General features: G+C 37.7%; 1 protein-coding gene across 1 annotated transcript in view; it reads left to right on the top strand.

Moving 5' to 3' along the window:
- The window catches only part of UBE3A (ubiquitin protein ligase E3A), a 48,370-nt gene that overhangs the window by 2,478 nt on the left and 29,083 nt on the right, over positions 1-16,809 (top strand). The window contains exons 2-4 of the mRNA XM_010141843.1: positions 3,433-3,500; positions 11,403-11,519; positions 14,882-14,926. Of these exons, the coding sequence (XP_010140145.1) occupies positions 11,500-11,519; positions 14,882-14,926 (65 nt within the window). The 5' untranslated portion in view covers positions 3,433-3,500; positions 11,403-11,499. The remainder of the gene's footprint in view (positions 1-3,432; positions 3,501-11,402; positions 11,520-14,881; positions 14,927-16,809) is intronic.

Genomic DNA, 16,809 nt, shown 5'->3' on the forward strand with positions numbered 1-16,809 from the left:
TCAGCAGGCTTGGAGCGCTGGAGCGTGGTAGAGTGACTCTTAAAGGAGCTGGATGTCTAAACTGAGCTGCAGGTCAAAATATTTCAGGAAATGCTACCATAGTTGTAGACAAACTTTTATTTTGCATTCTGGTCAGTCATGTGTTTGAGCCTATTAAATTTTGATTTTGCAGTATGGGATTTTTTTGTTGTCTTAAAAGGTATCAAAAACTTTTACAAAGCTAGATAATACTGAAGATGTCTATCACTACTTCAGAGTTTCTACTTCCAATATGATGTTTTCATCTTTCTGATTTGTATAACCATATTCAGATAATGGTTACTTTTAATTTCATAGTGAAAACTCATGCCCAAAGTCTTGGTGATGAATAGCATGGTTTAGTATGTGTAAATACCCTATTTTATTTTTAGTACTTCTGTGAAGTACTGGTGTTTCTTGGTTGCAAAGGTTGAGCCCTTTACCTTGTAAAATGGCGATAAATACTCCATTTGCCTATGACCTTAATATCTTGTTGAAAGAAGCGTGTTTGTGAATACCTTGCGTTTATGTGACTAACATTGTTATATTTAGAATGTCAGTCGTGGAAGAAAATTATTCTTATTTGAACTTATATATATGAGAAATTTTGTGAGATCCTGTAACGCTAGGTAAAATACCCACCATTTTCTTTAGGGTTGTGCTCTCAGAAGTTGTTTCTTCTGTTCCTGTCTGGTGACAGTTTTTGAAAAAAAGAAACAAACAAAAACCCCAACAAAACAAAAGTGGAAAATGTCATTGAAGTGCCTTTCATCAAGCCAGACATGAGAGTTGCAAAGTATTTTTTTTTATAATTTACATTTCATTTCTTAAATATTTTGCAGTTCTGTACGCTACTGTCTGGTTAATTCAGTAGCATACGATCTTTGTTAATATCTTTCAGCGTGCTTTGAAGTCTCTTATTGAAAATGTATGACATAGTTGTAAACAAGTGGCTCTTTTGGCTCTGGTCATGTGACAACAAGATTTCTTTATGTTGATTGGCAACAATACTGTTAGCCATGCTTTTAGTCATGTTTGTTATTAGGCAAATGTGGTTTAGTGCTAATTGATAAGGGTACTAAAGATGAGTGTTAAAGGACATCTGACTTCATGAAATTATTTACATTCCTTTTAGACAAGCATTATGGACTCTGAGTTTTATTTTGCTGTTGGTGATGTAGCCTTTGAGCAGATATTTTTAGTAGACTGCTGAATTCCCTCTCAGCCTTGGGGGCAGCTCAATTATTTACATTCCTTTTAGACAAGCATTATGGACTCTGAGTTTTATTTTGCTGTTGGTGATGTAGCCTTTGAGCAGATATTTTTAGTAGACTGCTGAATTCCCTCTCAGCCTTGGGGGCAGCTCGTGGGGGGAGATTAGCGAAAGAGAACTGGAAGTCCAGAAGCTCCAGTTTTGAGCTGTTGTAATTACTTAACTTTTGCTGCTAACTACATGCTATTAAGCAAATCCCCTGTCTCCATCTACTCCACTGTGGTCTTGTTTCTTCTGTAAATTGTACTGTCGTAAACTACATAGCAACTTCAGTTATGTCTTGGGGGCAGCTCGTGGGGGGAGATTAGCGAAAGAGAACTGGAAGTCCAGAAGCTCCAGTTTTGAGCTGTTGTAATTACTTAACTTTTGCTGCTAACTACATGCTATTAAGCAAATCCCCTGTCTCCATCTACTCCACTGTGGTCTTGTTTCTTCTGTAAATTGTACTGTCGTAAACTACATAGCAACTTCAGTTATGTTGGAAACTGTTCTCTTCTATTGCTGGACAATCATCATAAGGTCCCTGAGAGATGTATTGGTGATACTTTTTCATGCTGTGCTATCTTCTCTGCTTGTACTCTGTGCACACTGAAAGTTGGTGCTTTTGTACCTTAGGTGAGAGTGACTGAATCTTGTATTTGTGACGTTGCTCTGTGTGTACGTGAACAAATATATACACATTGCTGTTTAAGTTGGAAGTCCTCTGATGCAAGGCATGAAAATACTGGTCACATTTGTCAGATCACTTTTAACTGAGTTTGTTTAATGATGCTGCCATGAGTGAAGAATTATTCTTTAATAGAATATGAGATAGACATTCTAGATTTCTACTGTTGATACGGAGTGGAAGTGCCACCTCCAGACAGGAAAATCATCAGTTACTGTCTCATGTTGTTCAGAACTTTTTTTTTCTCTCCTGAATGGTAGTAAAGCTTTATTGACACAGTTGCATAACATTAACTCATTCATTCTAATTGTACATAAATCCACATAATTATTGTAATTGTTTGTTGAAATAGCAATCCTGTTTCATGAAACAGGTCGGGTGTCCTATTTAACTTTTTTCTTTAAATACAAAATGGTGTGAAAACTGCTAGTGCTGTAAAGCTTTACTGGCATGGCTGTGTAAGTCCAGTTTTCTCCCCGATTAAAGAATCGGGCCTTTGGTACTGGATGGGTTCTCTGTGGTTTGACCTTTTTAAGACAAACCTGAATGTACTCTTAAGGTAACCAGATCAGTTACCTTCATGGGAACTCTGATCTATATCTGAGATCAGCCTAAATCAGCTGCATTGGATTTGTTTGTTCTTAAGAGAGTTTTAGACCCAAGAAACTAAGTACTAAATCTTCATGGTACTGAAAATGTGATACTCTGTGCCAAATAATGTCTTGTAAAGTAATTGCTACATTTCTTTAGTTACATGCTTTTATGCCTGTTTCTGTCCCTTTTCCACCTAGAATTGGTTGTGCTTTTAAGTGTGTTGTAAAAGTTTGGCGTATGTTTTAATCACGTGTCCCTTGTTAGTTATGGCTTATAGAAGAGCTTATTAAACTCCACCAGTTTTGTGCAGCCAGGACGAAGATGTGGTTCTACCAGTGGCTTCTTTTGAGTGTTGGTTTTGTTGGGTTTTTTCCTTATTATACATTCTAATTCTTTAAAAAAAAATAAAAGGGGTGGGGTGGTTAAAGATGAAACTTTGCCAGAATATTGCAAAAGATGGAAGTGGATATTTGTAATGAACTGGGCGAATGGAATTGTAAAAGTTGATTGCATCACTACATAGGAAAGAATAGGGAACATTGTGTGCATGGACTTTCTGCTTTTATAGCTTCCCTAACATACTGAGTATTTTCTGTTGTGTTTTTTTATGGGAAGTATGACTTAGTTTGGGAAGCCATGTGATTTAATTTTAGGTACTCCTGCAAGGAGCAGGATGTTTGACTTGGTGATCCTTATGGGTCCATTCCAACTTGAGATATTCTGAGATTTTAAGGATATTTTTGCAACTGTGCTTCCTTCAATTGCAAACTTGTGACTATTTGAATGACCGTTCTTGAATGTATCAGTTCAAAGTTGCATTGAGCTTCAGGTTGGTACAGAGCATCATGCCAAAACTGAAATACAATATTTTGCATTATAGGTACAAGAACTGTAGAAGTCCATTTTAGAATTTGAAAGAACAAGTTTCTGCAGCTCTGGAAAGATATGGTATGTTTGTTTTCACTTTTCTTTTGTGTATGCTAATTATTATATTAACAAATAATTACACTTTTGTTCCATAATTAAAAAAAAGTTAAGAATATGGGTTTTTCTTGAATTTATTTTTTTCCCATATTTTTTTCAACTGATGCCTGTAAATTAGGTATAAATCTTTAGAAAACTAGGTTATTTGGTTTATTCTCGGAGACAATAAATACTGATGATATAGCTTTGATGAATTCCCTTTTAATTGAGCTCAGCATCATGCTGCTACCGTTCATTTATTTCTCCATGAACTGGATAAGAATTGTTGCTGTTTCTGAAGGGGTTTTTTGATTCAATGCTGCTGAGCCTCTTTATACTGAGGCTTGTACAGTGTTTAGGTATGACTTGAAAAATATGTTCAGAATTACTAAAAACCTAAAGAAAACGTCAGCGTAAGACAAATTTGCAAATTGGAACGTGAGGGAATACAGAAATGTAACCTTCATTAGCAATGTTAACATGAGCCCGTGGCACACGGTATTTCTTTTTTGTCTAGGCTCTTAAATGTCCAGCCGGCTTAGGAATGTGTATGTGTGTTATAGTATGGTTGAAACTTTAACTTGTAGTTATTTTAATTTCCATTTTCTAACTTTATTCTGGTGTGGTCCTGTGGAGGTACCTGGTAGTACGGAATAAGTGCACCACTCTGTAGTGTCTCTTAAGTCCTGTAGTTTAGCCACTCAGCACACAGAGAATTTTTGAAACTTTCTGCATTGCTGCATTCAGAAAAACAATTATTGTTCAAGTACATTTTTCTACCATATTGAATAGGTCGGTTAACGCATATATAGAATTCTGTGTAGCTGCTTCAACAACTGCTTCTAAGTTATGTGTGTACTTTTTCTAATCTCTTAAAATGCAAGGAAGAACTCAGCAACTTCTGATATGAGTTTTATGTGCTGTGGGTTTACATCTAGATATTTCTTCTGAAGATATTTAACATAGGAAGATATTTAAAGTTTTGAAACCTCAACCTTGCAGAAGGGGTTTTGGTGTCTCTTTTAAGTTCTGTTTTGTAAGAAACTATAGACAGGAGCTAAAATTATTAATTCTAAGCTGGAACTTAAAGTAACTGTAAATCTCTTTAAAAGTGATAATGTTACATTATAACAAACTAGCTGTACCTGAGAGAATTGTATAGTTTGGTCCTTTACTATAGCAGGCAGCTGGCAGGTGGTATATATTCATTTTTGCACCCACAGCACCACTGGGACCACCCACCTGCTTCTTGCTCTCCAGTTTCAATACCAGTTGTGTGAATGATGGCTCCTCTTCAAAACGAAGCCGTTATTTCTTTATTGCCATTGTTTCTCCTGGCTGCTTTTTTCTGAGTGTTTAGCTGCTTGCCACTGAACTTATGCATAGAGTCTTTATAATGGTGTGTGCTTCATAAATTGGTGAATTCCTCTCTAATTCCTCACGACTTGTGAGTAATGCATGTTAATGGAACATCAGAAAAGCGGGCTGTTATGCTACAGGATTGCATGATTGCTTGGTATTAATAAAAACTATATATAAACAAACACGCTGGTGACACTTTGTGAACAGAGAAGCACTTTACATGGAAGGCTGCATGAAAGATGGGTGGCAAAAGAAAGTGATAGAACATAGGCAAAAGGACTGATGGAATAAAAGTTTAAATATTAAAGCTGTAGTGAAGCTGTAAAACTTACCTGTTTGGAAAATAACTTGATACCCAGCCAGTAAAAGGAGAGGTACTAAAAGAAATTTAAATAGATGATTGTATTTCACCTGCTGATGTAGGAGGGGCTTTCCATTCATAACTGTATCATTTTGGAGGGCGCCTGAAGTAGCAGGCAAAACTTGAGATAGAATCAAGTGGTTCTGCTGCAAAAAATAAGGTATGTATATAGTGGAAGAAAAATCAGCTATGGTTTAGCAGCAGCTAAAGATAATTTCCCTCTTTTACAAAGGTGAATAAAGTACATCTATGATTTTACTGAAATACCAAAACAAGTGTTGAAGGGAATATCTAGTGTCCAGAATTTTGGGGGGAGTTGTAGAAGGTGAGAATAATACACAGGCCTTTAGCTTTGAGGCAGGGGACAAGGGAATGGGAGCAAAGACTATACCTTTTTCTGTGACTGTGTGATGTGTAGTATTGACATCAAGGCAGAGTAAGCATACAGATATTATAGGATTATTATGTAAGTCTGTAGCTGATCTCTGTATATCAAGATGGACCAAATTCTACCTTTATTAAACTCAGTAACTTGTGCTTTTACTGAGGGCTAAATTCCAGAATGGCACCAGCTTTAATTTGAAGATAGTAGCGAATTCGGATCCCCACCACAAATAATTTATTCAAGTGTTAATTGTCCTCAGTACTCTGCATGCTTGTGTGCCTATTCTAATTGAATTTTGTGAGCCTTCAGTTTCTAGATGTGTGGGGGGCTTATATGCTTTCTTTAAACTGGACGATCTTTTTTTATGTATTCTTTCTGTGCTATGAGAGGACTTAGTTTCTCCCAGTATTTATATTGGTTAACTTGCTTAACTTTAAGCTCTTTTATCTAATCACAAGGCACTTTCTCTTATCTTCATGTTGTCTTTGTGGCTCTTTTCTGGTTCTTCTGTAAGATTTTTGAAGAATATTGAATAATTGGAGAAGGGGTCTCGAGTTCTGAACGTGTCTGAAGAACTTTGTGCAAATGAGCAGACACCTTTCCAGGAACACTTCATGAGTCACCTCTGTTGTTCTAGCTGTAGTACTGGAAGCATGTGTGTGTTTGCTCATCAGTTGTGATTACCTTAGTCACTTTAGGTTGGCATTTTCCAGGATAGAACCCAGTTGTTTTGGTCTTATAACTACGTAATTTTGTATTTGCTGTTATTAGTTGAATGGTTTGGTTTACCAGGCAGTAGAAAAAAAATTCTAATAGAAGCTTTACTACTGTGTTTTTGCAGCTCTGTTAGGATATATGTGATCAGGTTTTATTAGTGGCTGTTTTACTTTAGGATCATTGATAATTTGACCTGCAGTTAGTTGCATGAAGGAAACTTCTGGGATCTTATGTCTTCGTATGTTTTCTGTGTTGGAAGCAGCATTCAGGCAACAAAAGTAATTGATGGTTCCAACCTTATCAAGAAGTTAAGTCTCAAGCGTGCCTATTACATTTATTTTAATTTGTTTTTTTCTGCAAGTAACAGTTAAGATTGAACTTGGGGATTTGGTGAATAGTCTACAACTTCCTCCAGTACACTTCAGTCAATCTCAAATATAAAAGGCCAGCTTTCCTGTTAATTGCCAGTTCCTTTGGTTTTTTTTTAAGTAGTAAACTTGCTAGGGTGGTTCTGAGGACACCTTTTGCTGTATAGATGATGACTGTCCATTTTATCATGGAAGGTTTCATCAGAGTCATTCTGAAAATGTATCAAATTAATTCTTGGGGAATTCAGAGGGTTTCTTCAGAAAAACATGGAAAAGCTGTCTTTAGTGCTATCTTCTTGAGAGAGATGGTTGTTTTTAATTAAGCAAGTCAAGCTCTGGCACCAGAAGTTAAGGAAGATCATGGTACTCTTCCATACAGATGAATCACCTCTGTTTTCAATGGATCGCCTATCAAAGAATCTTGGAACAATTTGGATCAAAGATTATTCGGGTGAATAATTTAAAATTCTTTTGTAAAGGAAACGTAAACCTTACAAATGTCACCTCCCAGGGCAGTAAGGTCAATAAGTTATAGTTTAAGTAAGAAAAGTGTTCCTTCTCTCAGGGATCTTCCTAGACCTCATATACTGGGTGTCAGCTGCCAGATTGTTGTGCTATCACAGAAAATGAATGTCAGATAACATAGGGGGAGTAATACATATAGGAAATCCATGTAAGCGACAACTTTCAGTTAAGTGATTTGTAGCTGGAAGTGTTTTTGCTTTAATTCTTGATTGCTGACGAATAGGTACTTATGTTCTCCATGGTACAGCTTTAGATTCTGTATGTTGGAAGCTTATTGGTTCGTGTTTGTGATTCCAGACTTTCAAGATTACATGAAATACATAAAGAGATCATCTCATCAGACTATGCAACAAAGTTGCTTTTAACCCCTTTTGATGCATCTGAACTTGGTATCTGACTTCTTACTGTTTCACTAATTTGTTATATATTTCCTCCCTCTTTTTGAGTTGATAGCATTCTTTTCAGAAAATCTGCACCTTTATCACCTTGGAGAAATGGGCGTTGTCTGAAACTATTCTATAAACAGTATTTATCCTGTTCCCTCTTGATGACAGCTACTCCAAGCCACACAGGGTTCTTCAAATACATGGTTTGAAGGCATCGATCTTGTTAATTGTCTTGCTAATTATAATAAGGGTTGTTGCAGTCCTGGTTGAATCTCTCTCTTGTAAATAATCACTAGGCAGATAGAGATGTGCCTGTACTGGAGCCTGCCCAGTCCCAAAATGCCTAGCAGCCATCTCAAGTTTCTCAGACATGTATCACAGGCAGAAACTTTGTTTGATACCTTCAGCTGTTTTGTGTGTCTATGATAGCGTGAACTGTAAGCCATGCTAATCATGACAGTGAAGACGAGAGAAAGGTATTTGAGTAATAAGAGTAAATATATGTTCTGGGGCTGTTGTTCCTACCTTCTGAAACGTAAGTTACATCCAGAGGGAGGTTTTTTGTTTGTTTTGTGAAGGAGTTCCTGAGACAGAAATGCAGTTGGTTTAGGTCAGCTTCCTATTCTTTGTAATGCCCATTTCCAAGATGTTAGTGTATTAATCAGTGTGGTTTCCCTTTCCTGATCGAGTAGTGTCCTTTGGCTCTCTTAATGGGGGGGTTGGGGGGGGTGGGGTGGTTCTGCCTTGTTTGGGTCCAGCAGTCAAAATGTTCTTTGTTCAAACTAAATTCAGAAAAAGGGATATTTGGCAGTCTACTTCACCACTCACCCCGTTTCAATATGCTGATGTCTCTTTACCAGCAGACAGTACTCTGCTGATGCATGAATGAGTAAGATTTTAGAAAAAATGAATTATTTCATCTGTGCTATGGAATCTTTGCCAGTCATCTTGCTGCTGCCCTTGTGGGACAGAATGAGAAGGTGGGACAACGATTTCTTGCATCTAGATTGTTGAAAGCAGCATGAGATTTTTTTTATACCCCAGTGCAGTAAATCTAGTTTTAAGTTATACTTTGGAAGTCTTCAGAAGCTCTGATCCATGCTAAATTAAATTTGTAGATACAGATTTCATTACAAATCTTTGACTTCAGCTTGGTGAGATTGATGCTAGCGGAGAAACTCCTCTCTTCACGGAGCTGCTGTGTAGATACTATGTTCAGTCATATGGTAAATCTGACTAACAGTTGGATCTGTGTCAGACTTGGACACAAACTTGTCCTGGCATGGCTGTGGAGCTGTCACCTCAGTGCATATTCTTTAACATTCCAAAATCTGTCAGGTTTTGAATCTAGTACCAAGACTTCATGTGTTCCTCTGCTGTTGACAATCCTGTTCATGACTTCTCTCCTCCCATATGAAACAGTCTCAGGAAAATCCTGTTTTACTAAGGTTGCTTTCAGCCTGTTGTTCTAACATGCTTCCATCTGAATGGAAGACCACTGCAGTTAGCTTTTGTCCATGGTCTGGGTGATATAGGACACAAGTCTAGATAGGGAGTGATTCATTTGGCACACTCTGAAACATGAGCTGGTACTTCAGCAGTCAGAATATGGGTTTCCCATTCAACAAGGCATTAAAGATTACACCGCTGTCCTTTTTGACCAGCGTACTAATAGTTATTTGGGCAAAAATCTAGAAATGGTATTAATTTTTAAATGCGTTTTTACAGAGACATTTCAAGTCAGTTCAGAAGGCAGCAAGAATTTAGATTTAACTTCTGAAGGAAGAGTTGCCTTAGAATAGGCATCTGTTGCTTTAAAGCTGAGGCTTGCCCAAAAGTGGGTATTGTCCGGTCTTAAACTATCAGAATGCCCTGAGCATTGCTTTAAGGCTTCTTAATTCTGCATCAGCATCTCAGTTTTTTGCTGTTTGCTTTTCTGAGCAGCTGATGGTCAACAAACTATCACTGGAAAATTTTTACCCTGTTTGTCATTTAATGTTGACAGATGAGGAACCTTTCCAACTGACTTTTATTCATAGTACTGTGTTCCTGGCATTGACTCAGTTAAACTTTGACAATTTACAACTGTAAATCATAGGTAGTAGAGAACCTCTGTTTTGTTTCAGAGGTTTTAAGTAGCCTGCTTCTTTACTTTCCTTATGTCAGTGCACTGAGAAGACTCAAATGTCACTGATGTTAAAATAATTAAATGGCACTTTTCATATCTTAAGGATGGTAATTGATAACCCTAATAAGCATCATTCCAAAACTAATACAGATTTTGTTCTATTGCAGAGTTGGTAGCGGAATGGCAAAAATTAGCAGCTTTTCTGACAAACTTTAGAAAATCATGGGCCTTGCTTACTGATCAGTGATTTCGTATCTCTGACTAAAGTCAGCAAATACAAATTAACATTGAGAATGCTTGATTGCTCATCAAACATAAGCCCTTACTGAAAGACTCTTGTAGTAGGTTGGACTGAAGTATAAAAGCTTTCTCTTCTCAAACATTTAGAGCTGTTTGATGTGCTCTCGTATTTGCACCAGGTTATGACTGTGGGTACTATAGAAAGCTGTGGGTGTGCCCTCAGTAGCTCACTAGCCTTTGTGCACCTTGCTTCTGTATGAGGCTTCTGTTGCATGGTAGCCTACAAGTGTGGGATTTCATCTGGATTAGAGCCACAGAAATAAACTTCTCAGATACTCTACAGAGGTCTGTCTTCATAGCTGCCACCTATTGGGAGAAAGTAAGATAATTTTTTATTTACTAAATACCGTAATAACACTTCAGTTTTAATCAAAACTTCTTATTGACTGAAATTGAATAATGCTGTTTGTGATCCAACTCTCCATCAGCAGCCTTTCTTCTTTACGCACTTTGTCCAGTGCACCTAGGATCTTGGGTGGGAGAGAGTACGGGGTGAATTGATGTTGAGGGTTAAGTTTGGAAATATTTTATCAGTTAACTTTAGTTTAGAGTAGATAATAGCAGTAGGTAAGAGACTAACTGGTTCCTTTTCAGCCATGGAAGTAATCAGCTGGGGTGGTCCCAGGGCGCTCTGGGCACGAGTATTGCTGAGTGATCATTGGCTGCCACCTGCGTGACAAAGTAAAGGACCAACCCTTCAGTTTGTACCGGTGGAGCCAGATCACGGGAAACAATTGACAGGTAAAATACACTTTTGAAAATTTAAGTGACTGGAGAGAGTACATGCGGCATGAACAAAGCGAAGAACCTGAAAGTTTGGCCACAGATAACAAAGGTTGCTTCTCTGAAACTTTCACATAGCTTTAGCTTACCTCATTTTGGGGAGAGGCACACAGCAAAGTGTGAGTTACTTGTTGCTCCCCTGGAAGCACAGAGCCTCGTTAGGAACCAGTATTAAATGAGTTGTAGCAGGGAAACAACTGATGAAATTGTATTGTAGCTAGAAATTATAGTTCATATTTACACACATGCGTCTGAATCTTTGAATCTTTGTTGTCTTGATGTTGGGTGTTTTCCATTGGTCCAAGAGACCAATGGATTTTGTTTAAGCGATGCTAAAAATAAGTTGATGAGTTTTCGAGTTCACTAGCTGAGTGTGCTGTAGTGAGTTAGTTACTCTAGAAGTCTTAGAATGCCATTTAGTAATGAACTGATTTTTGTGCAGTAGGTCTTAATCTCACAGATAAAACATTGCTCGGCATCAGTATTTCTCTTCTGGTTTATGGTTTTTATTTAGTGAACTGTCTTACAATAATTCGTAAGGACTTTTAACTAAGTTATTTTTACTTATTTAGAGTTGTTAAGCTTATGCTTGCCCCAGCGTGATACAGAACTGGTGTGACAACTCATTTTTAATCAGTGACTCAATTGTGATCACCCTGATGTCACCGAATGGCCACAGCTTGTAAAAGGTAAGCATGAAGCGTATCATGTTGTTTCTCAGGATCATTTTTAGTATAATGTTTATTTGAAAAGTATTCATTTGTATGGCTTGAAGTTAGTTTTATGAATAGTATTAAGGTATATTGTTTGTTTAAGATAAGTCAGTTGGCAAAGTGGTCTTCCCCTCTTGCTTAGAGTGATTTCAAAGCTCACTTAGCATGTCCCTGCCTGCTTTTTAAAATACGAGCACTGTGGTGCTCTATGGTGTCCCTCTTAAGAGCAATTCTGTTGCTTAAAAGTCGCTGGTGTGTTTTACTGTCATACTGAAATTCCGTATAAATTGTTTAGCATACTTAAGTAATTTGTTCAATTTTCTTAAAGTATTTGTCCAGGAGGCTTGGTGATACTAAAATTTGTAGGCTTGCATACCTTTACTTTTCTTTGCTAGGGAGATAGGGTGGAGGAAGAAGGAGTGGCTTGCAGAATAAAGGAGTTGCTCTCTGTGTTATTGGAAGTAAGCCACCGTTTGAATTTGCTAGCTCATGCTGCAGTATTCAGATTAGTTGGTGTCTTGTGATCAGTATCTACGATCTAATTCAAAGCTGAAATTTATAAGAGCATTTGCTCTGAGATTTTCTCTGAACAGAACTCTTGTTTCAGATCTTAAACGTGATGAAAGGATGTTTTGCCCTACTATATAGTAGTTTTTCAGTACTCTTCCCTATTCAGAGGAATAACAAGATACCTTGTTTGTAAACAATTGGCTATTGCAGAATAAATAGCTTCTCAATAAACGTCTACAATTCCTGTAATTAGATTGATCTTCCATGTTGTTTTAATGAATACCGAAAGCTCATTTGGTGCTTACATAGTCATTTTAAACCTTTTAAAATCCAGTTAATAAGTGCATTAATAGTTCTGTCTTCTCATGTTATAGAAAACAATAAGCCGAAGGAATTTGATCACTTACCTTAGAGGACCAAACCTTTCTTGACTCTCCTAGGTTTTATTTTTTCTGAACTTTACTGAAACTGTCTTCTCCTGTGGTGTTTGTCCCATAGAAGAAACCTGATTTTGCAGAATAGCGTGTACTGAAATGCACTGTCTATTCAAAGCTTGGATAAAACTCGAATGATATTGAATGTCTGTTGCAGATCACCAGGTTACCTTATTTATATGCTAAGTTTAGGTGCCTGTCTGCTCATTTTCTGTGATGCTTCATACTGCTGTGTGTTTTAAAGGCTCAAAGGCATTAATATTCTTGATGTTTTTGTTTTAACACCACTACTCCAGTTGTGTATTTTTACAGCAACTTTAAAGCACTACTCTTACCCAAAGCTTTATTGTTTTCTGTTTCCTGTGTCTAAAACAAAGATGGCAACTGCCTCAGATTTCCAAGCTTTTTGCTATCAGTTTCTGAAGTCCTGGATGTGAATAGAGGAGCTAGCCAGTATGAATATAAACACTCTTCTTTCCATTGCTCCTCAGGTTGTATATTTTCTACTTACATCCTTAGGTGAATAATTAGGAAAAATTTTTTGAGGTTCTTTTCTCTCCACTAATTATTTAGTGAATTGCTTTAGTCACTGGAGTTGAAGGGAAATAAAATTTTTGTTTGTTTTGCTCTTGAGCATTATTTCTGTCAGCAACTATCTCATCAGTTCTGGGCTTTGAGTAAGGGAACCATGATTTGGAGGGGATAAAGAGACCAAAATTTGAAGTTGGGCAGTTTTTATGTTATTTTCCAGTTAGAGGGTATTTGCATTTTAAGCATGAGTATAAACTTAGTTGGATACTAAGTTCAGGATTCCATCCCTAGTGTCAGTTGAATTTTATAACTTAGTGAAATATAAACAAATAACTTCCTGTGTTCCACACCATCTGTCACTGCCTATTATCGAGCTAGCCTAAGAATTTTAAGCTGTCTGCCAGAAATGCTTTCTAGATGTTGTGTCGGTTAATATAGTACAGTTTGGTAAAATCTAGAAAGTTGCTAAGATCTGATATGTCAGTAAAGGAACTAAGATTTTAGTAGAGAATTCGAAGAACAGTCCAGGCTTTAATAGAAGGGACCATCCAGTAGGGTAGCACAATGAAAGTTAGGAGAAAAGGAAATGTTTCAGGCTATAGATGGAAATTTCCAATAGGGTTTAGAATAGTATAGGTAGTCATGTAGTAAACAGAAAAACTCAAATTCCATTCCTGTCAACAAAGATTTTCACTAATAAAGCCATGGCAAAGCCTGCTTAGCTGTGCTAACAGAAGTCATTTAGTAAACTTTGCTGAAACCTACAATCTGAGTTCTATTTGCAGATTTTATTTTGCTTCAGTATTGAGAAAGCTCTGTCATGAAAGACATTTTTGTTCATGTAAGCTACAGAGTTTTACTGTAGTGGCTGTGCTCTGTTACCACTCCTCTTGCAATATATCCAGCATGGCAGTTCTAGTCAACTGTACCAAAATCTTCACCCAAGTGAAGGTTAGATAAGGTTCTTCAGGATATGATTTCAAGGCAGCTTAAGGTGATTGAAATCAAAACTGCTGCATTTGTTCTGCCTTGTCTTTTAGCTTATCTGGCTACAAACTCACTGGGTAGGGGGAACTCCTGAAGGGAAAAAGAAAATAATCTGTCTAAACAAAAAAAAAAAACCCCACAAACATTCACTTCTTGAATCAGTGCTGGCATAAGGAAGAAAATGGGCATAGGGAGGAGCTAACCAGGTGTAATTTAGCCTCCTTAAGTTAATATGGATTTATACCCCTTGAATTACTCTATAAAAAAGTCAAGGGGGTTGGCAAGCTGAATACAGGTGCTGCTTGAGTGTTCAAAAATGCCAGATAGTAGCGCTTAATTTGAATATTACTGGCTGACCTGCTGGCTGGCTGGAAGGAAGAGAAAGCTGCCTGTGAGATTAGGTCCATAAATTGGAGTAGAAACAGAGAGATTCTGAGACCTGCTTCTGAGCTGCTGCAGCTTAGAGTCCAGCTGTGCGGAGAATCTGTTTGTAACAGTTGATCACTGATAAACTTTGAGTGCTTTGAGTGTACGTTTTGGTTACAGAAGTGGTTAAAGAATTAGCCCAAAGCTGGTGCGCTGTGAAACCTGAATACGGAAGTACTGCCAGCAGGACTCTTCCCTCATGGCTGCTGTTGCGTAACCTGTGGGGAAAAAGTGCTGTCCTTCTTAGAGGAATTTGGTTTAATTATATTGTAAGGTTTTATGTTTTAAACTGTCTTCTGGAGTTTGGTCAAACAAATTAAACATGCAGGTGCATAAAAGTTGATGCTTTTAGTGGTAATAATACATCATCACCACTTTATACCTTTCCTAACTCTTCATATTGACTTAAAATAGCAAACAACACTTAAGATTTTGTATCTGTATTTGCAGATCACCAGGAGAACCTCACTCTGAAAACATTGAAACTAGCCGAATGTAAGTAAATGAGTGGATGAATTTTTCACATCTTGTTTAAAGTTTTTTTGAACGTATGTAACAGTTACTCTTGCATGTGCTTTAAAAAAATGACAAAAGCTGAGTAGAACTGGAAATGCCCTTTAGAAAATTTCAAGTTAATATTTTGCTATGGAAAAATAATTTTAAGCCTCTTTTTTTGAGGGTGAACAGGTTGAAGGGAAAATTCAGCACTTTAATTTAACGTGAACCAGTAGATGGTAGCATAGTATTCAGACTTGACTTGACTGTAGGGGTGTAATTTCTACCTGCTATTCACTAACATCTTGCATGGGTTTGAAGATACTTCAGTACTAAGGCACAATAGTTGCAGATACCTGTTGTGGCAGATGGATTGCTGAACTAAGGGGGAAAAAAAAAGGTCTGACTTAATTTGGCAAATTTAGGTACTAGTTACTTCTAGAAACAGCGAACTAGCTTTCTTTCAATAAAGAGTATTTATGTAGTATTTTGCTCACAGTTCTGAACCTTGTGTTGGGCTATCTTCATTAGCCTGGAAGGCAAAATTAACTAAAAGCAAGATTGGGGTAAGCTGAAATGTTTCTTTCAATTTCGAATGCAGAGTTGCAGAAATGAGAGGGCCATTTTACCAAAAGAAAACAGTTACTTGAGAATACATTCTTCTCTGAGTTAGCAGTCAGAGGTCCTTCTCTAGCTATTTAAACCGTCCTGTCATTGAACTGAAGTAGGGAAACCGCAGACTCTGCTCCAAAATAATAGAGGGAGTGTAGCCCAGTGGTTAGGATGCTGTCTGGGGCTTCAGAAGATCTGGATTCATTTCTCTTCTGCCACAAAGTTCTCTGACCTTAAAAGTGTTTCTTCCGCACCCTCCCCCCAAGTGGTCTAGCATTCTGTGCTCTGTGGGCTTAATGCCAGCGTCAGGATGTTTTACAGACTAGGGACATATTGTGAATTGCTCAAGGACTTCTCTGCTGTAGCTAGCTGCCCGGTTTGGGGAGGATAAAAGCTGAGGTGAGTCCCTCCACAATGAGCTGCATAACTAACCTTAAAAGTGATGAAGGGGAAACAAGGAACACTTCTCTCAGATCTTCTTAACAATTCACAATTAAGTAATTTCTTGCACTAGGAGAAGCATTTCTCCTGGGACAACTAATTTGGTTTTGCCTCTCTCATGCTATGTGTTACAGAAGTATATCTACTGCTCTCTTAGGGGTACGGGTTGCAGGGATCCAGATCTGAGGTGACTGGCTGTTGCTATGTGGACATCTGCTAGAGACAGAGGTTGCTGGGCAAAACCCCTGCCATAGTCTCTTCTGCTCCGGTATCATTCCGTGCTGCATTGTGTTTTATTGTTCCTATTGCCAGTTGAGTTGTGTTCTTTTGTTTCCCTGGCCTAGCCCAGTGGGGGGAAATCAGGCTGTAGACTGGCCGTATTGTTAGTTGGATTACTTACTTTTTGCACATTGTAGGGAGAGACAGAGGTTGCTGGGCAAAACCCCTGCCATAGTCTCTTCTGCTCCGGTATCATTCCGTGCTGCATTGTGTTTTATTGTTCCTATTGCCAGTTGAGTTGTGTTCTTTTGTTTCCCTGGCCTAGCCCAGTGGGGGGAAATCAGGCTGTAGACTGGCCGTATTGTTAGTTGGATTACTTACTTTTTGCACATTGTAGGGAAATGGTATGAATCAGACTCTATGAGGACCTATGATAAATCAGAGGGTAAAGGCACTATAGTCCTTTTTCATTCTAGCAGTTTGACAGTTCTTTTTTCTGTGTGTGTGTTTAATCCTCCTTAAAACTGAGCCTGAAAAAATATGGTAGCAAGCTTTTCTGTTCAAGGCTGATTTTTTTTTTTTTTTTTTTTTTTTTTTTTGGGCAGAATATT

This window comes from Buceros rhinoceros, unplaced genomic scaffold (assembly GCF_000710305.1).
Source record: "Buceros rhinoceros silvestris isolate BGI_N320 unplaced genomic scaffold, ASM71030v1 scaffold5608, whole genome shotgun sequence".
Classification (NCBI taxonomy): domain Eukaryota; kingdom Metazoa; phylum Chordata; class Aves; order Bucerotiformes; family Bucerotidae; genus Buceros; species Buceros rhinoceros.